We start from the raw sequence: 21,200 nt of genomic DNA on the forward strand, positions 1-21,200 counted from the left end.
GAAACAAAGAAATCGTATTGGTATAAATGCCAGTCGGGGGACTGCTGTATTTTATCCCAAAGAAGGTCCTTTGCCAAAATGTTGCTGTAGCATTATTTGAAATAAATGTACATGGCGTTTCGGGTATGTGCCTTTTTCATCCATATTGGCATAAAAGATGGGATTGTTTTGAGTGTAACCAAATTCTTATCTTGTTTTCACATGAAAGAAATCTGATAAAAGCTTGCAGCTGCTTGTCGTTTATGTCCTTTGAGGACTCCTGAACTTTTATTAAACATGGTCAGTTTGACTGTAAATTTGACAAATTATGCACATCACTGTAGTGGTAGACTTGACAATGGTTTATAATTTTGAGTGGCCACCTAATACTGACAAAATAATTATGACAAACTGCTGGTAAGTCACGTCTGACAATGTCACTAAAAGTTTGGATATTTGACGGAACTATTCCAACAGTAAAAAATCACTAGGTGCACCTAACTCCCTTTGCCATATGCTGGTGTCAGTAGCCAGCAAATTCAAACAGTTTGACCTCTTAATTGTTTGCTATGATACTATTCATGATTTGTGATAGAACTAATTTGAAAATAGCACTGTTTCAAATTTCAGCCCCACTCACAGCACATGAAAATATCAGTGCAGCAGGGAGACATATGGAAAATAATGATGGGATGAAAGAAGAGTGTTTTTCACTCTGTATTCAGTATTTAATTTGGTTCAGGACCCATAACAGACTGTTATATAAGTGGTTTATTTTTTTCCTTTAAACAAATCAGTCTAAAAGAGAACAGAACTGTTTGTAAATATGATTTGAAGTGACCAAAATAAAGAGCATATGATTGTAGCAGAAAAGCACTGTACCATAAAATAGTTTTTTTTATTGTATACACACCATAACCACTTCCAACAAGTTACTGGTATGAATGATCTCTACAGTTTTTCATGGTTCTAACTCAGTCAAACACTCCTAATATTAAACTGTCAACTAATTTTTTACAATCTCCATCAATGTAATTATAGATTATTTGTTCCATTATTAGCTGCTATGAAGCTGAAAAGCTGCATTCATTGTTAAAAGCAAAGGCCAATGTTTTTTGCGAGGCATGACCGATTAAGTTACTGTGGGGATTGTTTTATCATATAATGTGAATCCTTGTGGGTTGAATTAGTGATTTACAGGCTTTTACTGCTGACACACAGAATTGGACTAATGTGATTAGTCTGGGAATACAGAAGGAAAGAAGTTTAAAGAGGAGTGTCAGTTCTTAATGGGGCTTGTGAGAACAACTGAGGGTTTTTAACAACAACAAGTAAGTACTGCTGATGATGATGTTTACCAACTATAAAGAAATATTTTGAGAATTAAAGGAAGATGATGGAAAGCCAGATCCCTGCCTGAGACGTGTTAAGGTTGAGTGAATGCTCGGGCCCTGAACCACCTGACTAGATTTGGTCCAAATGATCCAGACAAGTGTGATGCTGAAAACAAAAAAAACAACAGTTCAAGTCCCAAAACATCAAGTTTGTTTTCCCCGCGCCTCACCAACAGACTGTGAAAATCTGTTTTAATGGCAGTCTGAGCACCAAAGGCATAGTTGCATGCTGTAGAGATGGTAACAGAGACCCACCACTCGCAATTTTTCTTTTTTTCCTCTGTTAACAAAGACTCCACTGTGTGAAAGTTCAGATCCCGCTGAGGCTACATATCAGAGCTAAGCAAGTGCCTTTTAGGGAGAACACAGCATGCCGTCTTTGTGAGTTTATCAGCAAAGTGAGTACATAAACAACCACAAAGCCTGATAAAAAAGAACAATCTACAACGTGATAGTGCTGCAATTACACCAGGATGGCAACTGTGTAACGCTTGATATTTTTGATTATATTTAAGTAAACATGAGAAAATCAAAGCTTTAACATATGTACCGTGTGGGAATGGGATCATGTGATGTACTGTGACTGATCTTGCAGTGATTTTTCTATGTTTATGTCCTTATCTCTCAGTATACTCATAATACTATACCAATGTGCTGTTCCTTTATGTGTCTTTTGTGCCTTACCAGGTTGAGTTGCATCTGAAGCCCATCCAGTCTCTGCTGCGCCACCAGAAGCCCCTGGTCTTTGTACTTAACTCCCCCCAACCACTGATCTGGGAGATCAAGACAGAGAACCTGGCCCTGGGCATCAAACGTACCTTTCATGTGAGTCCAGCATCACTAAAAGCCTTTAAGTCCTACTTCCCTAAAACTGTGTATTCATTTCCTCACAGGCTAAGCTGTATTCCCATTTCAGTAGCCATCTACTCTCAGTAAAATACTTCAAGTGATGTAAATCTGTGAAGGACGCCTTTCCACACTCCAAAACAAGTTTCCCATGATAAAAGTTTGATCTGCACAGTCATTGTGGCGAGGTATTGGTCTCTTTATGTTCGTATATAAGGTTTCATCTGCTAAACTGTGAACTCTTCTCAGGATTGGATTAGATGTAGACTTTAGGGCAGTACGAGTTTGATTCATATGAATATTCTTTCATTCATATCAAAGAATTTGATACCTGTATCGCTCCCTTAAATCATGGCGTAGAGTGTGTTTATCTGAAAAGGTGAAATGTGCTTTGTCAGCTTTATTCTCACTCTGCAACCACAGGCCCATATCCCCACCGCCTCCCGCCCTCCTCTAAACAGTCCTGTTGATAGCTTGGCAGCTGTTCAAATCATTCAGAGCGTATCCGCGTACCACGAAAACCCTAACAAAGGGGAGTGTGTGGTAACAAACACCAAACCACTAAAACTCTGCTGAGGAAGGAGTTGATCTGTCCTATCGCCTGCTGATAATATGCTGAAATCCTCAAAACCCTAGATTGTCAACTGGTTTGTAAATAATTTGGATCTTGCAGAGGAAGAAGGTGACCCAAATTTCAGCAGGACACTCATTCAAAAAAGAAGTGTTCATCACTGTTGCTGGCTCCATCACTGAGCCTATGTAAGTTTTTGCTGAATAGTGGCCACTGTGGCCACCAGTGGTTATTACAGGACAACGGCTCATGGAATTTGCCTTAATCTCCCAAGATTCTTTTGAGGTGGTTGCTTTTCATGTTATTTGTGTGATATGCTGAAATGTAGTGTAAGGGGATCAGAGTTAAAGAATAGCCAGCAACCTGACTGTTTAAGGTTAGTTACACAGCATCTATTTAAAGGAGCTATTTGTAAGTTCTACTAGTGCTGCAAAGCCAACATTAGCATTCACGGTTTTTTACTTACCAGTCCTGAAGAAACGTTGCGAGTTCAACATCAAACTTCATTCCTTTACTCGCCAACAGCTGTCTCCAGCGGTTGAAAGCAGCACCAGTGTTCACTTGTGTCTCTATCACATCTTTTCTTCTACTGAATTTAGCATGCTAACCGGCTAGCCCCAGCCTGTCTTGTCACTTTTTGATAGCGACTCACTGGAGCCTCCAATCTGCCCTGATGAAGTAGTGCTGCTCAGAGAGCGTATTATAACCTCCTGTCTTGTAAACGCAATGATGGCCGAAGCTCTTCTCAAGCGACAATCGCCACTACCGGCTCCCAGCAAGAAACCACGTTCAGTGGTAGAAAAAACTTACAAATAGCCCTTTTGATGTCTGCCAAGATTAGCAAACATTACTACCAACATTATTATTGTAAAGGACAAAATTTCTGAATGTTTTCAATTGATGAATGGTGTGTTATTGTCCATGACTTTCCATTTGTTTTTTCAAAAAGTTACTTCCACACTTGCTTTTAACTTATCATATCCAAATAGCTTAATGGAGGGTTGTATTAGTACCAGTTTGCATGAGGGAGAGAAAGAGAGGAAGTTTTGGTGAGGGGTATCTCAGTGTAGTTGGAGCCAGGTCCCCTGGAGAGCCAGCCATATTTAGTAAAGGTACCAGGGGGCCTCGCTGGGAAACTTAATAAAAAATGTAAAAATGGATTTCTTCAGTGCCCTCGTTCAAAGCCTGTGTATCACATGAGAAAACCATTGCAAAATGAGACCCAGAAGCCTCGGCTGTGGCTTAACTATACTTTATTGCTATGAAAACTTACATCTTTGCCTTTATATGCTCTGAAAGCTTTTCAATGTCTTTGGCTTCCTAGAAGTAATCATTTTCAGTTCTATGTTAACACCACAGAAATCTGCAAGAATGCAGTATCAGGTACACAAATTATTTCCATATGTGGTCAAGTGTTTTCTTGCTTACTTCTCACGCGCAAAACATCCTGCCGTGAAAGCCAATGTGACACAGAGAGGAATATATATTTATTGCAAAACCCTTGCATTATGCACAGTCTCATCTACACACACACACACACACACACACACACACACACACACACACACACACATACGTACTCAAATTATATAAAGAGCTGTGTATTCCAGCCCCTTTGACCTTCAGAACAGAGTATTAATATGTCTCTTCTAGACCTTATGGTGAACTGGAGCGAACCAAAAATCTTTTTATAATTTTCTTGTGCGTGAGCAGGATGATAGCTTTCAGAGAAATGCACAACAGATGAAGCCTGTATGCCAAACGCTATTTTAATTATTATTTCCCGTAATGGAACTGTTCTCATGTTTATGGAGATGGATGCGCATGTGGCCGGCTTGTATTTTCCTAAGCTTTGATAATGTGTGGCCAGTGAGATGGTCGTCTCTGTAGAGACCAGCAGGTCAGCATCACAGTAAATGTCTCCCCTTGTCAGCAATGGCAGACAGAAAGCAGCTGACAACCATCATTAAAACTTATATAGAGCTGTTGCTGTGCGTCTAATGATGTCGGACATCAGTGCTTTTACAGAGTAAGAAGATATCACTTCGTCTTAATCTCAAAGGAAAAAAACATTGCTCTGAATTTAAATGATAAGATGCATGTCTGTATTAGAGGAATGTCTGTCTTTAGATTAATTTACAGTAGCTACAGATGCTCAGCTATTCGTCTGACTCCATATAAAAAAATCTTATCTTTTTGGAGACAAAACTGAGGTATTAGATTTCTCTGTTCATCCTGCGGTTTTTCAAGTGTGGCGAAGAGAGATAAAGGGAATCTTAACAGTGAAGAAGGAGGCCCCTGCAGTCATACAAAGCTGCGTTAATGGCTTTGACTGACTGCAGGGGCCCCTGCTGAATTAGGTGTTAAGTATTTTTGTGTTTGAGTGACAGCACTGAGCCTTCTGGCAGTTCAAGCTCTTGGTATCTTATCCACCAGCCTGACTGCACATAGCGGTAACTCAGAGGATTCCCAGACGCTGCTCCTCTTCTCAAGTTCTCTCCACAGTGACACGACACTTAACATGCCACAAAACTCAAACACCACGCGGCATCCTGCGGGAAGAACAATAGCCAGACTTTTTTTGTTAACGTTTAAGATTCCCTCTTTTCATGAAACTTGAATAAATTGCAAATGAACATTTGCTAAGTACCGCCCCCCTCAGTTACTGTTGTTATGCTGGTAAAGCTCTCTGTTCTCACACGGCACATAACGCATGTGAGAATCTTTTCATTTGCAAAACAATTGATCCTGCAGCACAATACACTTATCTTTTTTTACGTACCGTGTAACCCCACAGAGTAATGTCGATGATGTGCCCCTTTTGCAATAGAAGTAATGCTCCATTATTACTTAAGAAAGGATGCTAGTTAGCTGGACATGTGAACAATTGAAGCTTATTTTAGTCAGTAAACACAACTTTTAAGGCATTCCTTGCACACTCTTGTTTTTCTGGTTTTTGAAAGGATAACAAAAAGGTCACCAGCCTCCAAACTCCAAAGTGCTGAGTATCGTTGTTACTACAGCCCCGTGTGCAGCGCTCCAACATGTGGTGTAATCTAAAGCTTGGCAGGCCTGCCATACCTACTTAGGGTTGCTGTGCTATGATTGGATAATCGTTTTTGGGAGGAGTTTAGCAAATAGTCAATTAAATTAAAAACTTGCATCGGCCACAGAAGTGTGCATGTATCATCACCACAGATGCAAAGAAGTCTGTGTGTTAGGGACCTTGCCAATTCCTGCACGTTTTCATCGGTAGCTCTCAGGTGGAGATGAGATGTTGCTGTGGTGAGGGTGTAGAGTAACAGCGTCAAGAGTAACTGGTTTTGGGCTTAACACTTCACAACAGAAACCCACTGCCAGACCTCCCTCACTCTGCCTTTCCACTGGAGAGACTGTTTCCAGGGGCTAATTGGACTCTGAATCAGGCCTGCCAGTCCTTGTTTCCTGGTCCCAGTGCTCTGGGCTCCGCGGACACAGATGGGCTGCCTGGAAAAGCTTCAGAGACGTTGAGCACACTGTTGCTGTTGGCCACTGGACCTGGTTGGCTTTTAAAATGCCAGACTTTTGTTGTAAAACATGTTCTCTGCAGTACTCCTTGTCAATCAGCAGCAGGCAGGAATCATCAGGGGTCTAAAATGATATGAAATATGAACATTGAATCAGGCCAAATTTTGTTTTACCAAGGGACACAAGCATTCAAAGTGAGACACATGTGCAGTGTGTGCTGTGTTGACTTTGTGGCCAAATGTATATATTTCTTTTGGGGGTTTGGGGGAGGAGGGTTGCATTGCATCTCTGCTTGAAAGGCTTGATCTGGACCAAATGTTTTATGACTCTTGATGGAACAACACTGTAAAGTTTTGCTGTTGGCTTGAGTTGCCTATTGTTTGTTTGCCAAGTGTTGCCTTTTCACTCCTGCATTACTTTCATTAGTTGAAGGCTTATAGTATGAGCTCTTTTGGTCTCACACACACACGAGCACTCTCCTCAGTGTAATTGTTAATGGAAACCATGGGTAGCCACGATTGGTTTTCATTTGGAGACAGGAATGGCAGAGGAACGCTCCAGAGTGGCGCTAAGACATATGGTATTGTTTTCTCCACAACAGAGCCTGCCAGTTCACAGGAACACATGCACATCTGCAGCGAAGCAGCGTGATTAGCTCCCTCTATCTCATCAAGAGAGAGAAGATCAAATCAGCCACCAAAGCATTTATCACATTAATATCACCAGAGAGCTATTGCATGCTCATATCATCTATCAACCCTGTCTGCACTTTCCATCACCCTCCTCTGTTTGCAACACCTCTTAATTTCCAAACAGCCATTTGTGATTTCCCCGGCTGAGGGTGTTGCCCTGTGAGAATGCAGTGGAGGATTACAGCTCTATGATAATTGATCTCAAACATTTGGCATGCATTCTCGTTTTTACCTCACATATGGCCATAATATGTTAATGCTCACAGGCAGAAAGGGTGGGGAATATACTGTTATAATATACTGGACCGATACTCAGTACCAGCAGACGTTCTTTTATCAAAGCAGATGATGGAGAAAAGTGTTATCTTACAATTTAAAAGTGCAGTAGAATAGCACTTTAAACATGTATGACACACATTTTATATCATTTAAAATACAACAGTTGCTGAAGCAGCATGCCTGCCTGCAAATACCATTACAAACATGACATACATGAGTTTCTACCATTACAAACATGAAAGCATGAGTTTCAGTTCCCATGGTAGCGTATCCAGCTAACTCCTCCTCTACATTTTTTGTTTGATCATAGCTGCCAAGTCTGAGAAATTCCTCTCAAGTCAAGGTAATATCCAGTTTTCATGTATTTCAACTTCCGAACACATTACAAGGTCCATCAAGACAGTTTCTGGCAATAACGGCAATGGATTGTTTAATAAGAGATGAGCTATATTTTCATATAGTAAGGCTATGCTTTACTTGGCAGGAGGCTGCTGCTTGCAGCTCAGGGATCACTACATAGACACGAGAGCTTCGCTGCATCACTGATTGGTCTCAACATGTATCCAACATAAAGATCTTATAGATATTTTTCTAGAAATTGCTCATATGAGAATAAACAAAATAGATTAATTGGAGCATTCTGTGCTCTAGTTTAACTTCAAATCAAACAGATTTTTATGATTGCATCAGTTTTCTTCAAATGTAATACAGCTTTTTTCTCTTTTTTTTTTTTGCTTTATGTGAGTGCATTAGCAACAAAAGTAACAGTACTGAGTGACAGCTTATGTAAATAGTATGCTGTATAATATGTTTATATTTATATATTCTATTTAAGACCATGACTGAAATTGCTCTTTGCTTTCCAGCACTTTAAGTCGTTTGGTCCGTCAACTGGGCATGCAGAGGGGGAGAGAGGAAGAAGGAGAGGGAGAGTTTGTTAAGGCCCAGAGTGGGTCCCTCACTTCCCCGTTTCAAATTCCTGAGGTTTTCAGAGCTCTGGAAGGCCTGGAGCTAATTTGGCTTTCAGGCTTTCCCCTCTAATTCTTTGCGACTAATTACAGTCGTATTCCCGCAATTAAACTGATAAACTCTGCTGAACTTGGCAGGGTAAGCGAAGAAACCCTGGCCCCTTCTCGTCGGCTCAGGGCACCACTTCTCTCCTCTTTGCCATCTTTCTCCGTGCTCCTACTCATCATGGTAAACGCACTAAAAATAAAAATCAACATGAATTCTTCGATAGAGTCTGTCTCCTCAGCCTTAGTATTTATCGCCGCTGGTGACAATGCCAGGAACACCGAGAGGAGCGTCCAGAGGTCAGACAGATGTTGCACATGAAGGGATTTGAATAGTTATGTCTGAAATACCTAAACACCCCAAAGGGATGTTATTCTATTATCATTAAAGCATGATTGCAATTTAGGGATAACTTCATAACGTCATCACGAACAAGTGGCCGTTCGTATTCCTCTTGGATTAAAATGGATTTAATATTTGAATTGGGCCTGCCAGCAGTGTCTCAGCTCACGCATACAGATAGGATACCTTGGGAGAAAGAAAACAAGCATGGAAATAAAATGAGGTAGGCTGTCTAGACCGAGTGCTTGGACTCATTTGGTTGTTCGGTAGGTTTTCTGCACATGTGAATGTTTATCTCTCTGAAATGAAGCATATGGGCTGAGCTCCATTAAGTGCCAAAGGGGTGGTCCCTCCTAAATACAGTTTTCTCTGTCAAACTCAAATCAGCACGTCTTTGCCCGCCATATAGTTGAGACATCTCCCTGATTTTTGTGTTTTTGTGACTGTTTATAGAATTTACAGCTGGATTCACAACATTAACAACCGATAGTATCACTGTAGTACCTAGCGAGCCTAAAGAATTAGGGTTAGGGCCGTAAAAAGGTATTCAGTAAGTTAATGTCCTCTGGAAAAAGTCTAAATGTCTTCATAATATGTTTTTATAAAATCTGCTTAACCACCAGGAGCGCCAGCACGTGGCCTCACCATGTTTGTGTGAGTGACCACCTACTGTCCTGCTATCTTTGTCAAGTGTTTTTTGCGTCTTCTGCATCAGCCCTCGTGGCCATGTTGAAGCATACATATTTGTGATGACGCACTGCAACGCAACACGCTGTATAAACACAGGAAACAAGACACCTTATTGTGTAGGGGAACATGTGTAAAAATACGCTGAGCATATTTGTAGAAGCTTTGAAATAACGGTTGGGATGGAGTGTGAAGGATAGGTTTTTACCAATGTTTAGAGAGCAGGTTTAATTTTGGAAAGGCTGAGCTCTTCTTTTCAGTCTGCCTGCAGGTTCTTCATTTTACATTGTGTAAAGCAAGGATGAGTGTAGTGGAGATGACTTTTATGTGCATATAGTTCTGGTAGAAATAGTCACTCTTGAAGAGTTCCACTCAAAATATTTGATCTTTCTTTCTGTGAAGGCAGACTACTATTCTTCCCTCTCTAATATTTTTTTTTCCTTTAGCAGATAACTGAAGTTGAATAGACAGAAGAAAAACATTCAGTTATCCCTTCTGCAGTTCAGCGTTCACTATCACATTGCAAAGAACTGAGATAAGAGCTTATCACAGCTTCCCTTTGTCCTCTAACACTCCTGCCTTTTCTCCTCCTCCAGGTATCAGAGGGCTCAGAGGTCCACTTTCAGCCGGGAAACTTCTCCCTTTCCTGCCAGATCCAGAAGGAGACCTTTCCCCACGGCAATGAGCACCTCCTCAGCTGGGCCCAGAAGAAGTACAGGGCAGTCACCTCTTTCTCTGAGCTCAGGATGACTCAAGACATCTACATCAAAGTCGGAGAAGGTATGTGCTGGAGCCCCAAAATTCCCAAACATAGCTCTAGGCCCCAAGGCACACCTCCCCATTCCCCTTCAGCTCCCAAAACTTTACTTAGCTTTTGTGTTTGAGCCCTGGCTAGAGGTTTACATGCACTACTCTGGTGAAAGAATTTCCTTTCCTCAACAGGCATTTAGCCTTTCACACTATTTAACAGGCTATCTGTGGTAATTCTGAGTTGTGGCTGCTTATTGCCTTAAGAATAAAGAAAGTGCACTGATCATGTATTTGACTGAATTACAATAAATTTAAGGTTGTTTAGCTCAGTACACAGTGATTACATATTTTGATGTAGAAACAAACTCTCTGTCTTTGGCCTCATGATCTTTTTATTAGAGCTGAAACAATTAGTTAATTCATTGTGGATTTGTCATGAATACGACAGAAGAGCAACTGTCCGTCTCTTTACAGTGCAGCCAAACAAACACTTCTTTCAATAAAGACATTTAATAATTGTCCTACTTCCATCATGCCATGGGCAACAGTAATCTGATGACTCTGTCTTGATGTATTGAAGCTTTTTGGGGGCAAATGAATTGCATTTCCTGTCACTGCTTTTGCATGAAAAACCATCCTGGGTTTCACCAGTTGCACAACAGTAGGAAATGTTAGGTTTGTATTAGCAATCACTTAAGGCAGCTCTGATGCAGCTGTAGGAGAGTGAAACAGTAAGGTAGAATTACTGACAGTAAACTACAGCATAGAAAGGTAGTAACTGAAAATAAATACACTGAATGGCCATTTAAAAAAAAAATCTGAGTATAAATGGCAACAAAAACTGGGTTTGATTTCCTGAAAACCATAAAGTGAAACTTAAAGACTTTGGAAAGAGGAGATTTAGACACCAACAGTATCTTACAAGTGGATTAGAATCCTGATCATTTGTTTCTTTGCAAAGTGGTTGTTACTCATTTAGCTTCTGAATTGGTTTTGTAAATTGTAATAATGAAATAACAACAACAGCATGTTTTCCTGTGGAGGGAATACATAGTAAGTTGACCAGATGTCAGTGGGGAAAAAAAAAGCCGAGGTAAGCAGGAGATAAATCATGCCTTTCCAGTTTTTCCAGTGATAAGGAAGGATGAGGAGTCTGCTGTGAAGAATCACCAGGGTGATTCTCAGGAGAGGCTATGATTGATCTTCACATATGTTCGAGTCTTGGACTCAAATCTTTATTCTCTACTGGCTGGTCTACACAGTGAACAGACAGCATGTCCAGCTAAACAGTACGTCAGCTCTCAGACGGGACATGTTTTTAATGAGCATCTTCCACTACATGGAAATAAAGCAAAGCTCATGTCTGGAGAGACATAATGGCTCCACTACTCCTGGTGATAAGTTCTCTCTTTATGTTATTGGTTGCTGTGGAGAGCAGAGCGGTTGCTCAGCCTTCAAGCGTTTGGCTTGTGTCATTAAGGGGCTGTGGTTTGGCAAGAGCCCAGGGTGCCATGATGTTTACTTCAAGCAAAGAGCTGTAGATTTCCACTCCTTCACATCTTCAGTAGTGTTTCATGAAGATGGACAGATTCTCACTTTGCTTCCTACCCAGGGCTGTACTCCAGGTCTCCCCTCAGCTCTTTAAAAGTGCCACAAGAGTTCCGGAGAGGAAGGTGCCAACCTTCAGTTTACACTTTGTCCAAGGCTCTGTTTGCCAAATAAGGAAGCATCTGTCTTGTGTTTTCTTCGTGCGCTAAGAAGGAGCTTAACTTTTCATGCTCTGAAAGTATTTTCTTAGCTGTTAACGAATTTTTGAACAGTCGTGAAAGCTGAGGAAAAAACACTAGAAGATTTGATTAAATGTGTATATGAATATTATTATCCTGTTATTGTGGAGGTATTCTGGTAAAATATCAGGGTTAGTTTTCCCACGTATAATGAGAAGAGAAATTTCCCTGTTGATAGCTTGACAGGAAGATGGGTCATGCCAACCAGAGCACCTCGTCCAAGAAAGGAAGAAAAGGCTTGTCCTTGTTAGCAGTGCATTTTGGACGAGAGACAATGGGAATACCAGCTGCGGGGGTTGCAGGGAAGCTGTTCTTCAGCTGGAATGGCTGGGTCAAAGCAAACATCCCCCCTACTGAAGTCTGTGTGAGCAGGACACTGAAATCCTCTCAGAAGCAGGGGGTGCTGGTCTGCGGCTGACCTCGGACTCTGACACCTCTGCGGTGGTGTGGCCATATTTCTCCTTTGGGAGATCAAAATAGTCTCACAGACCAACCAGTAATGCAAACATCTTTCTACTTTCAGATCCAGTGTTTTCTGACACCTGCAAGATTGATACCAAGTTCCTGTCTCTGAACTACCTGGGCGGCTACGTGGAGCCACAGACATCAAAGGGTTGTGTCCTGTCAGGACCCGACAAAGACCAAGAGGTCCACATCATTGAACTCCAGGCCCCAAACTCCAGCAGGTGAGCAGCCAAAGCAGCCAAAGCCAAGAATACATGTTGTCATAGTTTATTTTTGAGGTCAAAATGCTCTCACTAATCTCAGTGGAGTTTGTTTTGGATGGGAACTAACATGAAGGCGGGGGGGGGGGTTACTTTTCACTTAGTCGTGTTCTTTTGAGAAAGATATTTCAAAACTGGGTCTATAAGTCCAGGTTGCCAGATAATCTTCTCACTCCCCCAGTGGAGTGATTATTCTGTTCACCCAAAAGACCACAAATCTGGGAATGTGTTGGTAGCTGTGCTGTATCTCACTCTAGTACTATCTGGTCTGTAGTGCATATGTCTGCTTTTTTTCTGGGAATGCATCCAGCTTTTTAATTAGTTGGCCAGACACAGAAGGCACGATAACACAATGTCGACCCAACCATCCAAAATTCTTCTTTTTCTTTCTCTCTCTCTCGTTTTCTGCAGTGCTTTCCAGGTGGACGTCATCGTGGATCTACGGCCTCTGGAGGACGATGCCCCCCTGCATCGTGACATTGTCTTGCTGCTCAAGTGCGCTAAGTCTGTCAACTGGGTCATCAAGGCCCACCGTGTGATTGGCAAGCTGGAAGTAGTGGTAAGCTGGCAGCAACACAACACATGAAAGCTGTCCATCCAGAGATGTCTTTTTTCTTTTTCTTTTTCTTTTTCTTTTTTGCCTTTATAGACTTCACCGCTGAGATTTGATAAAGTCTTATCACACATCGCAGTGGCTTACAAGGCATGTCACAGACAGAAATGTCATCACTTTGCACCGCTGACCCAAAGAATTTGTTACACCGGAATGTGTGTTGAATTGGCGCCTGGTCCCTGCTGCACGAGAGGGTGGGGATAACAGGTTAGGAGGAACTGTGAAATTTCATCACGGCAGCTCCAGGGATTGTCATCGCATTCAGACAGCCAGGGGCAGGAGCGGTGGGGGCATCACATATTTTCAGAGCCAGGGCCACTGCAGCGCTTTAGCTGCGCATAAAGTCTGACTTGCGCCCCATCAGTCACAATGTGAATTATGAGCAGCGCTTGCCTCAGGCCCTTTGTTAAGCTGCGAGCTGTTAGGACCTCCTCACCACCCACGAAAGATAAACCCTCGTTAATTACTACAATATATCATAGCACCCTTTACTTAGAAAAATGGTTTCGTACATATCAGCGCTGAGCATGAGTATACAGTTTTGATATTAAATCTTCATTACTGTAACTCAGGTCTCTCAGGACCCTTAGGAACTATAAGAATATGACACCCATGTACACTTTGGAAGAATAGTTTAACTGTAGATCATGTTGATAGGCAACTGGCAGTTGTCCAACCACCATAATTGCTCCAGGGTTGGAATTTTAAACCCTGTTTCTGGAACAAAAAAATAAAAAATCAGAGCAGTAAAAATGGAAAGAAACCAATATTGTACATTTCCCAAAGCATTTCATATGTGCTGAGTCAGGTGACATTTGGTATTTACCCAGGCTGACTCATGCTGCCAACCCCGTTTTCTCTTGTCTTGTGTGTTACCCCTTGGCTCTGTTGGCCCTGTGCTGGTTTCAGTGGACGTGCGCAGGAGCTTCTGTGTTTCCTCAGAGTGTAATGCTGATACTCCTGCAGGGCAACCGTAGCCATGACACAGCGCTTTTGCCAGGCGCGGTGTGTTTGTACAGCTGCTCGGTCACTGCTTTACAGTAAGTCGGTCAGGTTGTGTGAGTGACCTGTGAAACTTAAAGAGCAGCACAAATGGATGGCAAAGCCTCTGATGGAGGTGCACAGCAGAAACTGTGTATGTTTCCTTATACCCACTTAACACTTGGACCTTATACAACAATGTAGAAGCTCTCGTTAGGAATTTAGATAATTTTTTATATGTAAATTGTTAATGTATTAGCTTACATACAGCAGAAACTTGTGCATTAGGCCTGCAGCTAACAATTATTTTCCTTCCTGATTAATCTATTGATTATTTCTTCAATTAATCTATTGTCATAGAATAAAGAAGTTGCCAAGGCTAAAGGTGAGGTCTGCTAGAGGCATGGCTCCAAGGATGCCACTGTTGGTCAGTCTATCAGTCCAGAGTGAAATGTGTCAACAACTATTGAATGGATTGCCATGAAATTTTCTACAGGCATTCATGTCTTTCTGAGGAGGACTTGCAATCACGTTGTGATCCTCTGACTTTTCAGTTAACGCCACCAGCAGGTCGACATTTCTGTTATTATCCGATAATTTAGTTTTTTTTATCAACTATGATCACATCCTCATTGGCCTCAGCTGTACATTGTTGCAAATGTTAGCATGCTAACATGTTAAATGATGAACATGTAAAGATTATACCTGCTAGACATCAGCATCTTAATATTGTCATTGCATCCACATTATTATTATTATCATTATTATGGACAGTAATGCTAAGCAACATGGTGAGAGGAATGTCAATAACAGGCACATACACATTTAGAAACACAGTAAATTGTTTTAATGCTACAAACTTAACTACCCACTTACAACTATGTTTGTGTTATTCTGTAATAATGTACAATATTCCTCATTCAGAAATTTTACAGAAATGTCCACAAGGTATTAAAATAAAACTGAAGGATGGTCAGTCTAAACACAAGAACATTTAGTAGTTACAAACCACGCTATGACTTTTACTTGACAACAATGGTACACAGGATGCTGTGATTGTGCAACCAATGTTTGGGGAGGGTTAACAATTCATGTCATATGATAGCCTCATAAAAGTGAGGCCTCACTTCTGTCAGAAACTGGGTTTTCCTCAGCTTTTGCTCAAGAGAGTTGAAAGTGTGGGAAATGGCTGTGAGAGGGAGTCGGTCTTCCCTCACACAGGGAGGGTATATACAGCAGGGCAGGACACATTTTAAGAGCAAACTAACGTTGGTTTCTCAGCATTGATCGAGCTGTGACACGCCCATTACCTCACACTTATACACATGATTCACACTTGACACTTGAATAAGTGCAGGACAGGACTTGAACTTGAATATCTGTGATAATTCCTGAACAGTAAATCATGCCTTTTGTGTCTTTTAAAGGAATTGACTTGTAAATGTATGGTCTTCTAGAAGCAACTCTTTCATTTTGATAAAAAACATACACTAAGACAAATTACTTTCTTGTCCACAGGCCTCTGATACTGTGAGTGTTAGCTTAAATACAGAGAGACTGATGCAAGTGTCCAAAACCCCCAAGCAGCACTTACCATCAGGATCACAAGCCTTGATCAAGTGGGCAGAAGAGCAAGGCTACAGTCCAGTGACCTCTTACACCAGCACTCCTGTGGCTAACCACTTCAATATCCGACTCAGAGAGCCAGGTAAATACAAGAATTTTCTGCTTAGTTTAGATAATACACTCCCCTCCAAAAGTATTGGAACAGTGAGGGCAATTCCTTTACTTTTGCTGTAGACTGAAAACATTTGGGTTTGACACCAAAAGATGAATATGAGACAAGAGATCAACATTTCAGCTTTTATTTCCAGGTATTTACATCTGGATTTGATACACAACTTAGAAGATAGCACCTTTTATTTTGAACACACCCATTTTTCATGTGAGCAAAAGTATTGGAACATGTGACTGACAGGTGTGTATTGTTGCCCAGGTGTGTCCTATTACATTGATTATTCAAACAATAAATAGCACTGAATGTCTACACTCAGTTTCAGATTTGGATTTTATTTTTTTTATATATAGCATTTATAGTTAGAGGTGTAACTAACATGAAAACCAGAGAGCTGTCTATGGGTGAAAAAAAAGCAATTGTGAAGCTGAGAGAAGATGGAAAATCAATTGGAGCCATTGCACAAACATTGGCCATAGCCAGTACAACCATTTGGAATGTCCTGAAGAAGAAAGAAATCACTGGTGTACTAAGTAACAGACATTGAATGGGTAGATCGAGGAAAACAGCAGCAGTTGACGACAGAAACATTGTGAGAGCTGTAAAGAAAGACCCTAAAACAACTGTTAGTGACATCAGCAACAACCTCCAGAGGGCAGGAGTGAAGGTATCAGAATCTACTGTTTGCAGAAGACTTCATGAACAAAAGAACAGAGGCTAGACCAGAAGATGCAAACCACTCATTAGCAAGAAGAATAGGAAGGCCAGGCTGGTTTTATGGACTGATAAGGTAAAGATTAACCTTTACCAAAGTGATGGAAAGGCATGAGCAGATCCATGATCCCAAACATAAAAGCTCATCTGTGAAACACGGTGGAGGTAATGTCATGGCTTGGGCTTGCATGGCTTCTTCTGGAACGGGCTCATTAATCTTCATTGATGATGTAACACATGATGGCAGCAGCAAAATGAACTCAGAAGTCTACAGAAACATTTTGTCTGCCAATTTAAAGAAAGATGCAACCAAACTGATTGGGAGATCATTCATCATGCAGCAAGATAATGACCCAAAATACACTGCAAAAACAACAAAGGAGTTCATCAGGGGCAAGAAGTGGAAGGTTTTCGACTGGCCAAGTCAATCTCCAGACTTAAACCCTATAGAGCATTTTACCTGCTAAAGAAGAGACTGAGTAACCCCCCAAAATAAACAACTGAAAGAGGCTGTGGTGAAAGCCTGGAAAAGCATCACAAAAGAAGAATGCAAAAGTTTGGTGATGTCAATGGGTCACAGGCCTGATGCAGTTATTGCAAGCAAAGGATTTGCAAATAGATATTAAGTCTTATACACTTTAATCTATTTTAAGTCTATCTGTTCCAATACTTTTGCTCACCTAAAAATTTGGTGTTCCGTTACAAATAATGCTATCTTCTAAGTTGTGTATCAAATCCAGATGTAAATACCTGGAAATAAAAGCTGAAATGTTGATCTCTTGTCTCATATTCATCTTTTGATGTCAAACCCAAATGTTTTCAGTCTGCAGCAAAAATAAAGGAATTAGCCTCACTGTTCCAATACTTTTGGAGGGGAGTGTACTCACTTAAATAATGTGTTCACTTGGTTAAATACAAGTTTAAATACAATGTGTTACACGTATATTTCAACAGCTGCTCCTATTTTGTTTGTGACTAATATTGCACATTTCACGAGCGTGAAATTGAGAAATGGTTTATAGACGTCGTTCAGTGTAATTTCCCTGCCTGTAAAATCAGCCTCATGAGGCTCTAACCATGTGTGTCTTCCAGATGTGGTGGATCCTCAGGAGAGCATGTTCCCTCCAGAGTTCTCCATCCTGCGTGACAATCCTCACCGAAGGGCAGGAACAGCTTCACGGCGCTCAGGACTGCCCTTCCCTTTCCACCCGCCCATGTCTGACGGTCTGCCGTACCTGACACTACATTCCTCCATCGATGACCGGCCCTGGGAGAATGGAGAGCCCGAGGAGCAGCAGGGCGTTCTGAGTGTTGGCCTCAGTGTGCAGTGTGAGGAAACAAAGATGGTGGTCAGCATCGACAAAGAGAGTCTGCAAGTGAGTGGACAGCACGATGTTATCCATATTAGATCCTGCCTCAAAGCATATACAGCTACAACTAATGATTATTTTTAGATGATGATGATTAATAGTTTTATTTAGTTCAATTCTGTCATAGAACAACACAAAAAACACAGATTCAATTCAGATTGGAAGATGGACAAAATTATAAATTGCCTCAAAGTAACGAGAGGGGCGCTTCAATAGCGATGACCTCCGCCAAGGTCAGTGTCGAACAACATACACCAGACTTCACAGAAAAATATTGAATTCATGGTAAATAATCCTGATCTGCCCCAAAATTGAGTGGGTTCTACCCAGGCCCATGCCCTATCTGTCCACCAAGCTCAGTGCAAATCGGTTCAGTACTCTTGCATAATCCACTTGACAAATAAACAGACATGGGTGAAAACATAATAACATAATTCATTTTCTATTGAAGTGAAACTAAGGAGCAAGCACATCCGATATCCACATATGTAAAGCTCTAGCCGGGTATTTATAGGTATCTTGTTAAAAATAAGTTATAATCAAATTAAATTAATGTATTTGCTGTCAATCAGTTAATCAATTAAAGAATGGATTCTTACAGAACAGAAACAGACAGTTCAGGGATGCACCCTCCAGTTAAAAAGACAGACAGAAAGACAGATGACTCAAATACAGGGTGTCCTCCTATTTGATGCTTGATAATACTCGTTTCCTTAGTCTGAACAGCAAAAAAGAAAAACAAATTCAATCTTTTGTTTCCAAACCAGACTTAATCCAGCGTGGATTGGAGTCGCACATGTGAAAAAATTTTTCAGTCTGATCAATCACGTTCGTTTCTACAAGTTCTCTCATGCGACACAGACGAGATGTGACAAACGTTGACAAAAAGACCAGAAAACAACAAACACAGAGGACAACCCAAGAGAATACCAGTGTCTAGACCAATTAAGAGGCTGAATAAATGTCGTCTGCATGGCGATTGGATAATGCCAAATATAAACCTGCATGCTCTGAGGTTGTTGTTATCTGAAAAGTAACGCAATGCGTCTAGGCATCTGTAATATTACTACAATGGTGATAGCGAATGAAGACACTGTCTCAACACACAGATCTGATGGTCACTTGTAGGTTAATGGAAATAAGTAGACTAAAAAATGCTGCCATTGTGCTGTTGTTTTTGCCAGTGTCCCTGGTATACACTGGCTGACATTGAAGCAAGTAGGACTGTTCCCAACATTTGGCATCTGTACACAGGGACAGCTCAGTCAGCCCACATCACAGAATGGAAACTGGCATGGACTGTAATTAGGAGAAGCTGGGGCTGGAACTAGACCACCTTGTGGGATTTGTTTATTCCTGGGAACTTGAAGTCTCACACAACCGCTTTTTTTGACTGTTCTAAAAATCAGTTAATAAAGGAAACTTTTTTATCTTTATCCAATGTTGCCATTTTTTGATGTTTCCTCAGGCGAACGGGTTTATTCATGCCAACCTCACGCTCCAAGACCCAGAATGCAAAGCAACAGTGAATGCCACCCACTACACACTGGAAACTCCTCTGACTGGCTGTCAGACCACCATATATTCCATGCAGGGTATGGGTACGGCCTTCTACATCAACTCTGTGAGTATAATACCTGTTATTACGTTGTAGTTTAAAACAAGTCAGACCAATAGACTCCTCCTTGGTTATGATATAAATACAAAGAATGTGTTTTTAAAGTCAAACTTCGTAGGATGTGAATTTTAGCTTTCGATTGACCATGTTCATTCTGATGAAATAAAAATAGTTAATAATACCAACAGCCACACAGGCAGCCAACCAGTTGGGAAAGCCTGTGTTGTTTGCTGTTCCGTATATGATATGAGCAAAGATGACTCCATGACTCTATAAGTTACATGACTTAAATCACAGGGTAACGCAGTGTGCTAAGGTTAGCAGACTACCTGTTCATGGGAGTTTCGACACTCTGGTCAATTATCATCACTGCATCTGGACCATGAAAGAGAGACAGCTAACGCTAGCTTTAGACCCCCTCCATTGTACAATATGGGATAAACACACATGACTCAGTAGGTATTAAAATAACTTGAAGGCTAACTGGGTTTACTATTTTCCAAATGGAACCTCACAAAGAAAATGGAAGCTAGTTAGTCTAGTCTAATACATCTTGCATTAATGTTCGTAGGTTATACAGGACTCCGATGTTCTCCAGTCAGTATCTCACCGCAGGAGTTAACAGTGTATCTTCATCAAATCAGTCAGTCAGCTGTTGCAACAGGAAATGCCCAATCAGAAGCTTGACATTAAGTCCCTGTTTCCGCAAATATGCCCAAAGACTGGAGTTATTTCTTGCCCATTTCATGCCTTTATTTGACAGTGATGCTGAAGATATAGAAAGTAGGAGAGTGACATAATGTAGTAAATCGGCCAGGACTTGACCCAGGGACTTGCTGTTCAGGGCTTTTTACGCCCATATGGTATGCGCCCTAAACACATGGTTATTGCGCCACGCCTGTTTTATCCTGTTTTGCGGATAAATGAAAAATGAAAAAAATATCCACTGTTGCTGCAGTGTCGTGTTTTATATGTTCTTACACAAAAAGTGAAAGAGTAAGAAATTTCTTTTTATCTTTAAGATAGTTTTTCATTTAAATGTAAACACTCACATCTGACATCCCCACTAATCTTCATTATTGTAGAATACATTCATTCAGCATTTTTGTTCTAACAAGTAGGGATGAATCACTTCCTACCCGACCTTGTGAAACTCTTTTGTGGGGGGGAAATTTGGAACGACACATATTCTGTCCAATGCAGATTGAAAACCGGGGCACATGTCCAAGGTCATCCTTTGTGTTAGTGCTTGGATGCAGGGATAACCTCTGATCTCTGGTCAAAAGAGATTAATTTTCATTGTCCACGTCCCCAAACATCAAAGATAATCTGTTTTGGCTGCCATTTCTCCTGTTGATTTAATTTAGCAGTGGCACCAACAGCAGGTCTGCAAACATTTGGTGCAGACTTTTAGAAAAAAAACACTGCAAGTGTCATTGAAACTTTCCTCTGACCTCATGAGATCAGAATTTTCTTAAAGCTGCATGTACTCATCTCAGACTCTGACATGCCTCTGCTCTACTGAGAAATTAAAAATATGTTTTCTGTTGTTGTCCAGTGTGAGTCCCACTGCTAAGGCCACAGGACATTCCCACA

General features: G+C 41.1%; 1 protein-coding gene across 1 annotated transcript in view; it reads left to right on the forward strand.

Annotated features, from left to right (window-relative positions):
• tgfbr3 (transforming growth factor, beta receptor III) overlaps positions 1-21,200 on the forward strand; it is a 72,132-nt gene that overhangs the window by 33,542 nt on the left and 17,390 nt on the right. The window contains exons 4-10 of the mRNA XM_023416495.2: positions 2,061-2,198; positions 9,908-10,091; positions 12,372-12,534; positions 12,985-13,132; positions 15,686-15,875; positions 17,709-17,992; positions 19,455-19,610. Of these exons, the coding sequence (XP_023272263.1) occupies positions 2,061-2,198; positions 9,908-10,091; positions 12,372-12,534; positions 12,985-13,132; positions 15,686-15,875; positions 17,709-17,992; positions 19,455-19,610 (1,263 nt within the window). The remainder of the gene's footprint in view (positions 1-2,060; positions 2,199-9,907; positions 10,092-12,371; positions 12,535-12,984; positions 13,133-15,685; positions 15,876-17,708; positions 17,993-19,454; positions 19,611-21,200) is intronic.

This window comes from Seriola lalandi, unplaced genomic scaffold (assembly GCF_002814215.2).
Source record: "Seriola lalandi dorsalis isolate HSWRI2012SDOR001 ecotype SW California unplaced genomic scaffold, Sedor1 jcf7180002054566, whole genome shotgun sequence".
In the NCBI taxonomy this organism is placed as follows: Eukaryota; Metazoa; Chordata; class Actinopteri; order Carangiformes; family Carangidae; genus Seriola; species Seriola lalandi.